We start from the raw sequence: 13,121 nt of genomic DNA, 5'->3' as shown, positions 1-13,121 counted from the left end.
TAATCATGGCATATATATACAAGTGAGTACACCATAATATTAAAACCAAGTAACAACCAATCAAAAAAGCACAAGCAAGGTCACATGTTCTGACTCAATATAAACGTTCCATATGCACATTTACATAGAATTATAAACCAATAAAAATACATCATTCATAATGCAATCCAGTGAATATTCAAAATGTCAAAGTTCAAACCCAGTGGGTATCTTGTGTTCAAGGTTAAAATCCAAAACACCTCCCGGGTAGGGTTGCCACCTTTGTCACGAAAAAATACCGGCCATGGTTTAAAAGGTGTGTGTCAGGGGCGTGGCTTATCACAGCATTTTTTTCCTCTTTTATCTCCTGGATCCCGTCCAGTAGCTGTGCGCATGTGTAGGATCTCGTCCAGCATGTTCTCACGAGTAGATGACATTTAGTGTGATTCACACGTCATCTACTCGCGAGAACACACTGCAGACGCTCGCATCGCATACAATCTACACATATATAATTATATACATGAGATACCCAGGTTACCCCAGCATGGTCCATATCACTATATACAGGAGATATACCTGCCCTGTATATAGTGATGCTGATGTAAGGTAGATATGTCCTGGCTGTAATTATATGTACAGCTGGTATGATGTATACTACCTAAACATACAAGATTACATGCAGTACATGGTGCATACCTCGTACCGCATGTACTGCTCCTCCGCTCTCCTCCTTGGGTCGCGACACTGTCACTGCAGAACCGTCTGGATATCCATCCTGATCCCCAGAAATCGCACACACAATTCCACTACATCCATCCTAATCTCCAGACATCAAAAACACACAGCTCCACTACATCCATCCTGATCCCCAGACATCACACATACAGCTCTACTACATCCATCCTGATCCCCAGACATCACACACACAGCTCTACTACATCCATCCTGATCCCCAGACATCACACACACAGCTCCACTACATCCTTTCTGACCCCCACACACATCACACACACAGCTCCACTACATCCATCCTGACCCCCACACACATCACACTCACAACTCCACTCACTCACTCCATCAATCCAGAACCCCACAGCTCCAACACACACGCACACAGCTCCACTACATCCATCCTGAGCTCCACACATCACAAACAACACAACACACACACAGCTACAGAGTCCTACCACTGCTGCAGAGTCCTACATTTACTTAGCCCCCGTGGTCATGTGATCCCTGACCCCTCCCACACAGAGTATCACATGACATCATCAGAAGCCCTGGAAGCTGTCGGCTCTGCAAGTCTGTGTTTTCCCTGCCGGCGGAGAGTTTAACCAGCACTAGGGAGCAGTGCAGGCTCTGAAAATACCTGACTGTAATAGGGCCGGTAAAAAAAAATACCAGCATCGACCTGACAGAAAAAATACCGACCAGGCCAGTGGATTACCGGACAGGTGGCAACCTTACTCCCGGGGGAGGAGTTGCTTCCGTCTATCACCTCCACTTGTGGGCCTGTTAACTATTTCAATATCATAATACTGAAACTAACTTGTATCCCCCCATGTATATTTACGAAGTGTTTAGCAGCCCCAGATATATTTCTATCAGCAGGTGTCAGGGAACTGGAGTCTGGGTACTGGTAGTCCCTAAAAGCTGCCCGCAACCCCTGTCCTTACCTAATTGCCCCCCTGGGCTAGGCCCCAGGGCGACAACTGGGCAACAGTCCCTATACTCTCTAGGGAAGCAGGGCAAGGGGTCAGACTTTCAAACAGATACAGAGACAAACAAACACAGAGGCAAGTTAGGAAGTCCGGGTCGGCAACGGGATAATACGCAGTACCAGGGATCAGGCGAGGTCAAAGTCGGGTCCAATAGCGGAGAGTCACAATGGGAAATCAGATCAGAATAACGCGGGTGTAGCCTGGAGACAAACAAACAGTGGCAGTGTTAGGAGGAAACAGGCACATTTAAATGCTGTCAGACCTCCCGTTCCAGCAGCTGATCAGGGCGGGAAGCCTCCCAGCAGCAAAACCCAGACATAAGGCAGCGAGTGCAGAGACCCTTACATGCAGCAGTGAGTGGAGAACATGCTAATCAGGATGTCATGGCAATGGGGATGGCATCTGCCTCGTCCCCAGCAACCTGATTACCCAGGCGCCGCCCCCTGAGCACGGGAGGGCGCGCCATTAGCCGGCGTTCGGGACTCCCGCGACCATGGTTGGTCACCAGCATCGGGGCTCCCCGTGCTGCACCCCAGCCACCCGGGTGATAGGACCAGCGGTGTGGACACAGAGGCCCGGGAGCCGTTGGTCCTGACAGCAGGGTTATTGAAGCCTATAAAATGTACTCTGCACCTTAGTTTACAATCTACATAGTTTAGCCAGCATGTGAACTGATCTGCGACTATATTTTGTTCACACTGGTGTCATTATAATTCATAAAAATGTGTGTTTTATGAGAAGATTGCTTTGGGTTCTGGGGTCCATTGCATGCAGCAGTTGGTAACACCTAGTAGTGGTACGTGGGACAATGACAGCTCAGCGATATGTTCAGGACATCCTGCACCCATATGTGTTTCTCTCATGGTGGCTTACAAGAGGTATTTTGCAGCAGGATAATGCTCAGCTGCACACAAGGGGGTCACAGGAATGTCTCCACAACATTGCCATGCTTCCATCGCCTGCCTGGTCTCTAAATGTATCCCCAATAAATCAAAAAATGACGATCTGGAATGCCAATTTCAACAGCCTACGAGTTTGCACCACAGGGTACTAGAGCCTCCAGGTCTGCCCATATCACATCTTGTATCAAAGCTAGAGGTGGTACTGCAGGATACTGCAGCCTCCATACCCATCTGTATCACATCTTGTATCCAAGCTAAAGGCAGTACAACAGGGTACTAGAGTCTCCGTGCCCATCCTTATCACATCTTGTATCCAAGCTAAACGTGGTACCACAGGATACTAAAGCCTCTATGCCCACCAGCATGACATCTTGTATCCAGGTTGGAGGCGGTACAACAGTATACTAGAGTCTCCATCCTCACCCACATCACATCTTATATCCAAGCTAGAGGCGGTACAACAGGGTACTAGAGCCTCCATGCCCACTCGTATCACATCCTGTATCCAAGCTAGAGGCGGTACAACAGTGTACTAGAGCCTCCATGCCTGTCTGTATCAGATCTTGTATCCAAGCTAGAGGCAGTACAATAGGGTACTAGAGCCTCCATGTCTGCCTATATCACATCTTTTATTCAAGCTAGAGGCAGTACAACAAGGTACTAGAGCCTACATGCCTGCCTGTATCACATCTTGTATTCAAGCTAGAGGCAGTACAATAGGGTACTAGAGCCTCCATGCCTGCTCATATCACACCTTATATTCAAGGTAGAGGCAGTACAAAAGGGTACTAGAGCCTCCATGCCTGCCTGTATCACACCTTATATTCAAGGTAGAGGCGATCCAAATGGGTACTAGAGCCTCCATACCTGCCAGTATCATAACTTGCATCAAACCTAAAGGTGGGCCAAAAGGGTACCAGAGCCTCCATGCAGGCCTGTATCACATTGAGTATCCAAGCTAGAGGTGATACAACAGGGTACTAGAGCCTACATGTCTGCCTGTATCACACCTTATATTCAAGGTAGAAGCGATCAAAAAGGGTACTAGAGCCTTCATAGCTGCCCGTATCATAACTTGCATCAAACCTAAAGGCGGTACAACAGGGTAGTAGAGTCTCCATCCCCAACTGTGTCACATCCTGTATCTAAACTAGAGGCGGTACAACAGGGTACTAGAGCCTCCATGCCCGCCCGTATCACATCTTGTATCCAAACTAGAGGCGGTACAACAGGGTACTGGTGCCTCCATGCCCATCCGTATCACATCTTGTATCCAAGCTAGAGGCGGTACAACAGGGTACTGGTGCCTCCATGTCCGCTTGTATCACATCTTATTTTAATTCAAATCTTTTTTATTAAGAATTTTTTTGCGTCCAAAGACTCTTCTTAACATACAACACAAAACAAAGAACCCCCCCCTCCCCCTTATAAGCCTTTCCCATAAATCTCTCTTGTACTGTCACCGCTTGAAGAGTTGTTGTATTCAACATTATTCACTTGTTACCTGCAATGTAAATGTTTAGTACAGTAAGCTCCCTCTTCCCTCCTTGCCCCTCGCTATTCCTCCCCTCTCCCAGAACACAACTATTCCAGTGAACAATAAGCACTATCCTCTAAGCAGATCGATGTTAAGGAGACCGTAGGCATGCAGCCATTTGAGCCATATACTATAATATTTCTGCACTATTTTCCTTTTGCAATAAACACTCTTTTCCCACATTAGAATTTGAGTGACTTTTTTTGTGAGTTTGGTCAGATCAGGAGGGGCTTCATCCAGCCAGTGCTGTACTATTAATTTTCCGGCTAAGTATAGTAGTCAAGCTACTGCCAGTTTCTCATTTTTGTCTAAGGGTAAATCATTCACATATCTCAGAACGCATACCAGTGGGGTAAATCGAATATAATTCCATACACTCTATGGATCAGACTGCATATCTCGGTCCAATATCTTTGTAGTTTTGGACAGCGCCACATCATATGTATAAGATCCGCTGTGTGGGTCTTACATCTATTACACAGAGGGGTGTCCTATACCATATAGGAACGCTGGAGTACAATACACTCTATGCAACAAATATATTTATGATAATCTATGGGACTCACTTAGAGACAGATTGGGAGTCATCTGTAATATTTCCTCCCACAGTGATTCTTCAATAGAACTGATATCTTTCTCCCACTTGCTCCTTGTTGCTAGAGGATATCGCAAATTTATCTGACCCTGTATACAGGAATATATGCGTGATATCTTCCCCTTTGTACTTGTATCATATCTTGTATCCAACCTAGAGAGGTTTTGTTGTTCATAATACCACTACAAATGATGGTGTCAATGACAGTACACGTAATAGGCGCCGTGGGACCAAATGTCCTTCAGCCAAGCATCTGCAAATGGTTCTGACATATACAGGGGCCTGCAACGATGGTGCCACCTGTCTCTGAATGGCGGACAATTAAATAGTTGGAGCTGCTCATGTTTGTTGGACAATCAGATGATCCTCTCTACTGGTGGTATGCTGAGGGTATCCTGAGCCCAGTTGCCTTATGTGTATGATCTCATGCATCCACTGGTCTCAATATCTCCTAACAGTCTGGTCACACTGGCCCAGGTGGCAGACAATTTAGCAATATGACCATACAACATTCTCGCATTCCAGTAATACACCCCCTCTCAAACTCTGTTAACTGGGAAAAATCTCTTTAATTGCATCATAGAAGTATCTCTAGTGGTCATAAAACTACACAAGCATAAAAAGAGGTACATTACACATTTATATCCTCTAAGAGCTTTTCTTTATAGGCCAAGGGTGCCCCTCTAGCCACGCCTTCTCTATATTTGCTATGGGGAATCTCTGTGAGAAGCCCTATAGCCCCTCCCCCTCTCTCTAGTCCCGTCCAATCTCTCTGCGCCATGGGAATATTCCTCGGGGATGCCCAGAACAGGGAGAGAGAGGGTGGAGCTATGGGTAATCCCCCATAGCAGGGAGAAAAAGCTTAAACTTAAACTTGCGATCATTTGATCACTTATACAGTATAAGGCAATACTATGGTATTGCATTGTATGGCTACCTATTAAAGACATGCAGCTTGCCCCCTCACCCCTCAACTTTGATTCCATTAGTATATCTCTGAGGAGGTGTGAGGGGACAAGGATGCAGTCTGCACTCAATGCCATGTGCCAGCAGTTGAGACCCTCTGTGTGAAGAACTAACGCAAAGATCTGAAAGTTCAAAACAAACAGCATGCACAAGGAACCACCATTTAGTTGGAGAGGGAGAAATACAGAAAGAACCAACATTACCTTGAGAAGAAATGCAGAGGGGACCACCATTACCCCCTTGTGGGGGGAAAACATATAGAGCACTACCATTACTTTGTGCAGGGATAAATACAGAGTGGATCATCATTTACTTTGTGTGTAGGGAGACATAGAGGAGCATCATTACTTTTGAAGGGGATAAAAAACGCATTACATTGTGGAGGAACACAGGGAGCTGACATAATTTTGCAATGGGGGGGGGGGGAGAGATACAAAAAAACACCATTATTTTGTACGGGAGAGAAACACAAAGTATCACCATTACGGTGTAGGGGAGGACAGACTCAGGGGACCAACATTATTTTGTGTAAGGGAAAACATGGTGAATCAACATTATTTTGTGGAGAAAGACACAGGGAACAGCCATTATTTTGTGGAGATTTAGATGCACCTACGAAGACAAATATCCCTGAGGAAGGGACGCAACCATGGGGGTAAAGCCACTCAAGCTACCCGCTTGTTCTTGTGGACAATGATCTACGGAAAAATCATCTCCTGGCCCTGGCAAGGCAGTAGCTTGGGCACCCGTCATGGCACAAGTGCAGGGGACGCAGGTAAGTCCACACTGGTATTGAACCTCCAGGTTGAAGAAGCCCAAGAAGTAGGAGTCCATTCTTTTAAGGTGCTCCTTCCGCAGGACCTCCAGGAGTAGGCTTAGGGGCACTCAGTTCTGGAATTTCATCCTCATAACCCTAAAAGAACCTTGGCTGTGGCGGCAGGTAACCGGCAGTCACACCTGAAATGGTCTGGCTAGTGGAAGCCACAGGAAGGAACATCTTGTCTGGGCAAAGATTGTTGAAGGTCTGAAATAGGGAGTTTGCGGCCGCAGGTAACTCCTCTCTTTGGGGGTTGTCTCGTAATTGAGTCCAAGCACCACTGGTGAGGGTAGTCCTCCCCCTACTTTGCGCTCAGCCAGGGTGCGATCTTTTTGGTGCCAAACATCTGGCGGGAACATTTTGGCGGAAACAAGTGAGAGAGATGAGAGCGATGGCGATTGAGCACCATTTTGAGCGATTTTGGTGGTAAAAAGTGGTGCAGCCACTTTCAGTTCACAGAACGTCTTCACAATTTTGCAGATTCTTCTTGTATCTATGCGTTATCACAGGCAGGATCATGCAGCACAGAGGATTCTATTCTGTTTGTGATGCCAAGAAGAAGTAGGGCACTGCAGCATCCCGTAGGGTGACCCCGGACACAGGGCATACATTGAGGAGCTGGGAGGGTAAGATGTGCGCTTGTCATGTTGGCAGTTACCAGGCTCCCTCCCGGATGGGAGCACGTAGCCTCGGCCAGGGCAGCGCTGGGCCTTTTCCGTACACCCCTAAAAGGGGGTTGTCACGGGTGATGCCACGGTTCTATTACCCACCAGAATTACTCTTGGTGGTAAATAAAGGAGACGCAGACAAAGGTAATGTACCTCAGGTCCCTGGGAATGGTCAGGGCCTGGTAAGACTTTACTGAAACAAGTTCTGAATGTAAGGTACAATTTACACAAAATAGGCAGTGCAGGTAAAGAAACAGACTTGAGAGTACCTCCAACCGGTGATCCCAGACGTCAGGACGGCTGGATGTGAAAAGTAAATTGGCGTACCTCTACATGGTGATCCCCTAGATTAGGATGGCCGCATAATCAGCGAGTACCTCTGCACTAGGCCTGGCTGTATACAGCTTCAATTGCTCATGCTCTCTCTCCTAAGTAGGAACTCACTCTTTCTTCATACGTAGTGCATGCACACGCGGGGAACCTCTCTTCCTCCTCCATCTTTCACCACATGAGAGTTGATGGTACCCCCATGTACCTGGCATTCCCAGGAACCCAGAGGAATAGAGTCTGCAGAAGAATCTCCCAAGACTCCAAGACTTCATGACTCCAAAACTCAAAAGCTCCAATCACACCCAAAACACTCATATTCATAATCTCACTCCTACCACGTGACTGACAAATTGATACAGTGCATGCATCACCCACACTTTTGCAAACAGTTAACTCCTCACACGCTGCAGCTGTATAATACATATAACAGAATGAATAGATAGCTTTGCATGGCGCAGCAACATAACACATTACATGTAAGACACTTATGGAGGGGACCAGGATGGTATGTACTGGGCCACTAAAGTTATACAACCATAAATACTTTAGCTCTCTGCCAGAAGGAAACTCAAAATTTATGCATGGCTAAAAAAACAGAATGGAGATGAAATAATCACACAAAAAGCATATTCCTGACACAGGCGGGCACTTGTGGTTGGCAATGTCTGTGCCTATGTGTGTGGGCACAGTAGCATAATGCCACATAGGCATTGTGCTAGGTAGGGCCTGTTGAAATAATGAGGTGCTTAATGTGCCTTGTGGCCAGTCTGTATAGAATAGTGAGTGACAGTGGATTGGGCAGTGTTGCAAGTGACAAGTGTACCTGACCTGAGTGATAGCAGTCTGGAAGTCCTGTGACTGGAGTTGAGCCTGCCAAGGATGATCAATGATCCTGAGATTCGACTGAGTGGTTAAGGACAGCTTTTTAGTGCCTTGAACCCACTCTGGACTGCTGTGTGGTCTGGTAAGCTGGGAAGAAGGAAAAGCTCTTGTGAACAGAGATGGTCTAAAAATCCTGTCAGTGCTTACAGACCACTTCCAGAGTGATACCTGTGCTGAGGGTAGGTGAAAGCTATGATGCCTTGTCCGATTTGTCTGACCAAAGACTGAGACCCTGCCAGAACACTAGATCCTGCACATCATCTACTCCTGCTTAGGGCTCACTCACACGGACCTATTGTCAATGAGTATTATGTGTGTATTGTTTACATACGTAATATGCAGTTCTAAAACCCCATTGATTTACATTGGGTCACTCACACCTGCATTTTCCTCACGTGTATAATAAGTGTGTGAAAAAACACATGTCCTATTTTGGTGCTTATTACTATTCTTTCTCTATCCAGGCCAAGACCGCCATGACAGCTTTTTCCAGCCCCAACTCATGTCTGCATTTTCTCTACATTCTGGTGCTACTTTTACCCTTGTCAGTATTCCCCCATAGTAATAGTGCCCCCCAATAAATAAGTACCCCCTCTGTGGCTTCATATAGTAATAGTGCACCAAATATGTTCCCAAATAGTAATAGTGCCCCCACTAAATTAGTGCTCCTCTCAGTGGCCTAATTTAGAATAATGACCCTTCTGTGCCCCCAATTGGTAATACTCCACCCTCTGTGGCTTCATTTAGCATAGTGTTCCATTGTGGTTCTGATTACTGATAGTTCCCCCACTGTGACCCTAATTAGTAATAGTGCCTCCACTGTGGTCCTAATTAATAACAGTGCCTCCTGTGGCCCTCATTAGTAACAGTATTCCCGCCTCTGGCTCTAATTAGTAATAATGTTGCCTTCTGTGAGTATTCCCCTCACTAAACAGCTGGCTGGCAAGCCAAGCAAAAAAATCTTTTGACAAGTAGCTTCTCCTGTTGCACTCAGGCTACATTCACACGGGTGTGACGATTTTCAGCTGGCCATGTTATGGCCATAGCGTGGATGTAAATTGCGCAAACGAGAAGCAGACGTGACCAAGTCACGGCTGCAACTCTCGTTATAACGCCCGTTCAGACAACCGAGGCTACCGGGATACCGTCAGCTGGGGAGTGGGAGTTTAGCTCTGCTACAAACTCCCACCCAGTTCCCGTCCCCTTTCCACTCCTTGCCAGTTTGTGACAAGGGGAGGGGGCGAAAGTTTAGCAGAGCTAGTCCCTCTCCCTCTCTGCTCAAGCCTATGGGAGCTGCTGGCAAAGGGGAGGGGGCAGGACTTTAGCCCATTAGCTCCCACCCTGTTCGACCCCCTCCCATTGCAGACAGCTGGCAAGGGGTGGAGAGGGGGAGAGAAGGGGGAGGGAGTTTAACAGTCACACTGCTAAACTACCTCCCTTCTCCGGCAGCTGTCATAGGCTCCCATAAAAGTCTATGTAGCGGCCGCCGTATTCCGGTGAAAGACAGTTCCAGAACTATCTTTTCTTGCCAGTGTAAAAATGTCTGGCCGGAATGCGCACTGTTTGCGTTATTTATGCTGGCTGGCCATTTTTATGCATCGGGATACATCCATCTGAACTGATGCATTGGAAACCAATTCATCAGATGGCAGTGTATATCGTTCGACCGTGAAAACGTGGCCGATATACGCTAGTGTGAAACAGCCCTCACTGTTAGAAGTTCAGGCCACTTTAGGACAATTTGACTCTTCCCCCTTCTCCTGTCCTATTACACTATGTGCAGGAGAAGGCTGAGAATTCATGTTAGTCTGAGTATAAAGCAGCATGCGTTGCAGCCAGAACTTCTCACAGTGAGTCTGACAGAAGAAGCTACTTGTCAAAATAGCTCAGTAGGATGTTCGAGCATGGTTTCCAGTGGGTCAGTGGTGGATGGCACCCTCAGCCCCAACACAGATATTTATTTTACTTATTACCGGCCAGAAGTTTACAGTACTTCTAGGGCAAATACAGGACAGGATTTCCTGAGGTGTAGTGGACCTGCAGTACAAGCCAGGGGGTATGAAAAGTTACAAGAAAACCAGATAAAGTCCAAAGTGTAATAACCCGCTTGCTGTTGGATACAATTATGGACTGAGCACTTTATGGTGAAACAAATATCCGTACCTATACTTCTGAGATAAAACAAGAAGCAAAGAATTTATTGCAGGTGTGAAAAGTTGACAATTAGTATAAGTAAATTGCTACAAAACACTCATGGTAATTAAATTGTATAATTCTGTTAAATGCCAAGTGGGTTCTCCAGGAGCAATGACACTGCTATAGGGGGCTCAGTGGCTCCTTCTGCAACAACTTTTGGAGGAGTTTGTTACTGAACAATGGCCGTGCTCTGATGGAAATCAGACAGCACACGGATACTTGTCCAATATACATAGACCCCGCACATTGTGTATGCTAGTTTCATCTGTGAAAGTGGACAAGAATAGGACATGCAGTCATTTTCTTTTTCACACCTTCGGTCTGTGTGAAAGAATGTTCATGTGAATATCCTAAATGGCTATCATGGGTCTGTGTATTGTTCATGGAATACATGGACAGCACACAGCCCAGATATACGGCTTTCTGAATGAGACGTTAGGCCTGTTAAACCACCATATGTGCAACACAACCAAAAAGTATCTGGACATAGCACTGAGTGTTACGGGTTAAATTAAAGATCATTGTTTCCATGAGAAATATTTATATAACAGGATATATAAAAAATTAAGTGTGTCATAAGGAAGTGCAGAATACAAAGCAATATCCTGGTGAGCAAGTCATTTATGACCAAAGTGTTACCTGCTTGTGTAAGACCAAATGAACAGATGAGAATACATAGCTCACCTAGGCTACATTGGACAAGATATAAAAGTAAAAGAATAATGATATAGAGTCTAAACTAGGAACATTCACAGACTCTGCACCCACTGCTGCATTAGCCTATGGCCACTTGCAGACGGGTGATTCAGATTCCACATGCTGGAGCCCGCAGCGGAATCCGACTCTGACCTCGGTCGGCGGCCCTGCGCAGTACAAATTTTTTAAAAAAACATTTGTTTTTCCAGCGATATCGCTAGGCAATGTCAATTGGGCTGTGAGTTGTAAATATATTCTCTTGCTTTCTCCAATAGGTATCATACTTGTCAAAACGGGTCCAACCTCCATTTACAAGCTGCTCTATCAGTTCTGCTTCAATAAATGGAAAGCCAAGGGAAGACACTAACATTCCAGAAATGTTTTAAGATCGTCATTGCACAATTCTGCCTTGCAATCATTTTATTTTCATACTACAATTATGCAAACCGCTCGGTGTTCATTGATAAATCAGCATATACAAATATCAATCAAGAACTAGATAACACCACGAAGTTGATCCTTGTTTGGGTCTGGCCATTTGGTAGTAAATTTCCACTTAATGACTGCCCGCCATACACTAATATTTCTGGATGCCTTTACACAGATAACAAAACATTGTATTCTTCTGCAGACGCAGTTGTTTTCCATCACAGAGATGTATGCTATTCCAGAAGACAGTTACCTCAGGCACCAAGACCACCTAATCAGTATTGGGTGTGGTTCAACTTGGAGTCTCCATCCCATAGCCCAAACTTGTATTTTATGGATAATCTCATCAACCTCACAATGTCTTACAGAGCGGACTCAGATATTTTCTCACCTTATGGTTGGCTAGAACCCAATCAGCAGCAAGAAGATAACTTCACCATACCTCCAAAGACCAAGCTGGTGGCCTGGGCAGTCAGTAACTGGAACCCAAGTTCCAAAAGAGTGCGCTACTATCAGGAGCTAAAGAAATATCTATCTGTAGACGTATATGGAAGGCAGCATTTACCTCTTGCGGGAGATGACAATGGAAAAACACTGTCCAAGTACAAGTTTTACTTTTCCTTTGAAAACTCAATTCATGAAGACTATATAACAGAGAAACTCTGGAAGAATGCATTAACATACGGGTGTGTACCAGTTGTACTGGGTCCTTCTCGTAAAAACTATGAGCGTTTTATTCCAAAAGACTCTTTTATACATGTTGATGACTTCTCGACACCTGAAGAGCTCGCTAAATATATCCTAAAGTTGGACAAAGATGAGGATGCTTACCAACAGTATTTTACATGGAGGTCCAGACTTCATTCCTTTGCACATACTAATTGGCAGACTCATTACTGCCGAGTATGTAAGGCACTAAAAGAAGCTCCTAAGCACAAAACTATTTCAAAACTTGGAGCATGGTACAAATGATTTTAGGAGTTGTTTTTTTAATAATCTTTATTAGATTTTTTTTTGCCATTAATTATGTCAGCCTACAAAGTATAATAAATTAACACTGTAAAGACACGGCCGTTCTTTTTTTTGCTTTTCATTTTTTTGTCCTCACTTTCAAAGAATCCTAACTTTTTTTTATTTTTCCGTTAACATAAAAGGCTTGTTTTTTGCAGGATGAGTTGTATTTTTTAATGGTACTATTTAATATACTGGAAAACTTTTAAAAAATTCTAAGTGAAGTGATATGAAAAAAGAACCCCTCTTATTGCCTCATCGCAGGAGTAGGTACACGATACACACTAGACTTGCTATTGTATTTTTGTAAGTAATACAGCTGCATTGGAACTAGCAGGGGTATCAGTACTAGAGATGAGCGAGCACCAAAATGCTCGGGTGCTCATTAC

General features: G+C 45.1%; 1 protein-coding gene across 1 annotated transcript in view; it reads left to right on the top strand.

Annotated features, from left to right (window-relative positions):
* LOC136582791 (4-galactosyl-N-acetylglucosaminide 3-alpha-L-fucosyltransferase FUT6-like) overlaps positions 1–12,807 on the top strand; it is a 32,557-nt gene extending 19,750 nt beyond the window's left edge. Inside the window, exon 2 of the mRNA XM_066584043.1 lies at positions 11,568–12,807. Within this exon, the coding sequence (XP_066440140.1) occupies positions 11,635–12,693 (1,059 nt within the window). The 5' untranslated portion in view covers positions 11,568–11,634 and the 3' untranslated portion in view covers positions 12,694–12,807. The remainder of the gene's footprint in view (positions 1–11,567) is intronic.
* The last annotated feature ends 314 nt before the right edge of the window (positions 12,808–13,121 follow it).

This window comes from Eleutherodactylus coqui, chromosome 11 (genome assembly GCF_035609145.1).
Source record: "Eleutherodactylus coqui strain aEleCoq1 chromosome 11, aEleCoq1.hap1, whole genome shotgun sequence".
Classification (NCBI taxonomy): Eukaryota; Metazoa; Chordata; class Amphibia; order Anura; family Eleutherodactylidae; genus Eleutherodactylus; species Eleutherodactylus coqui.
Note: the sequence above shows the minus strand (reverse complement) of the source record. Positions and strands in the feature narration are given on the sequence as shown.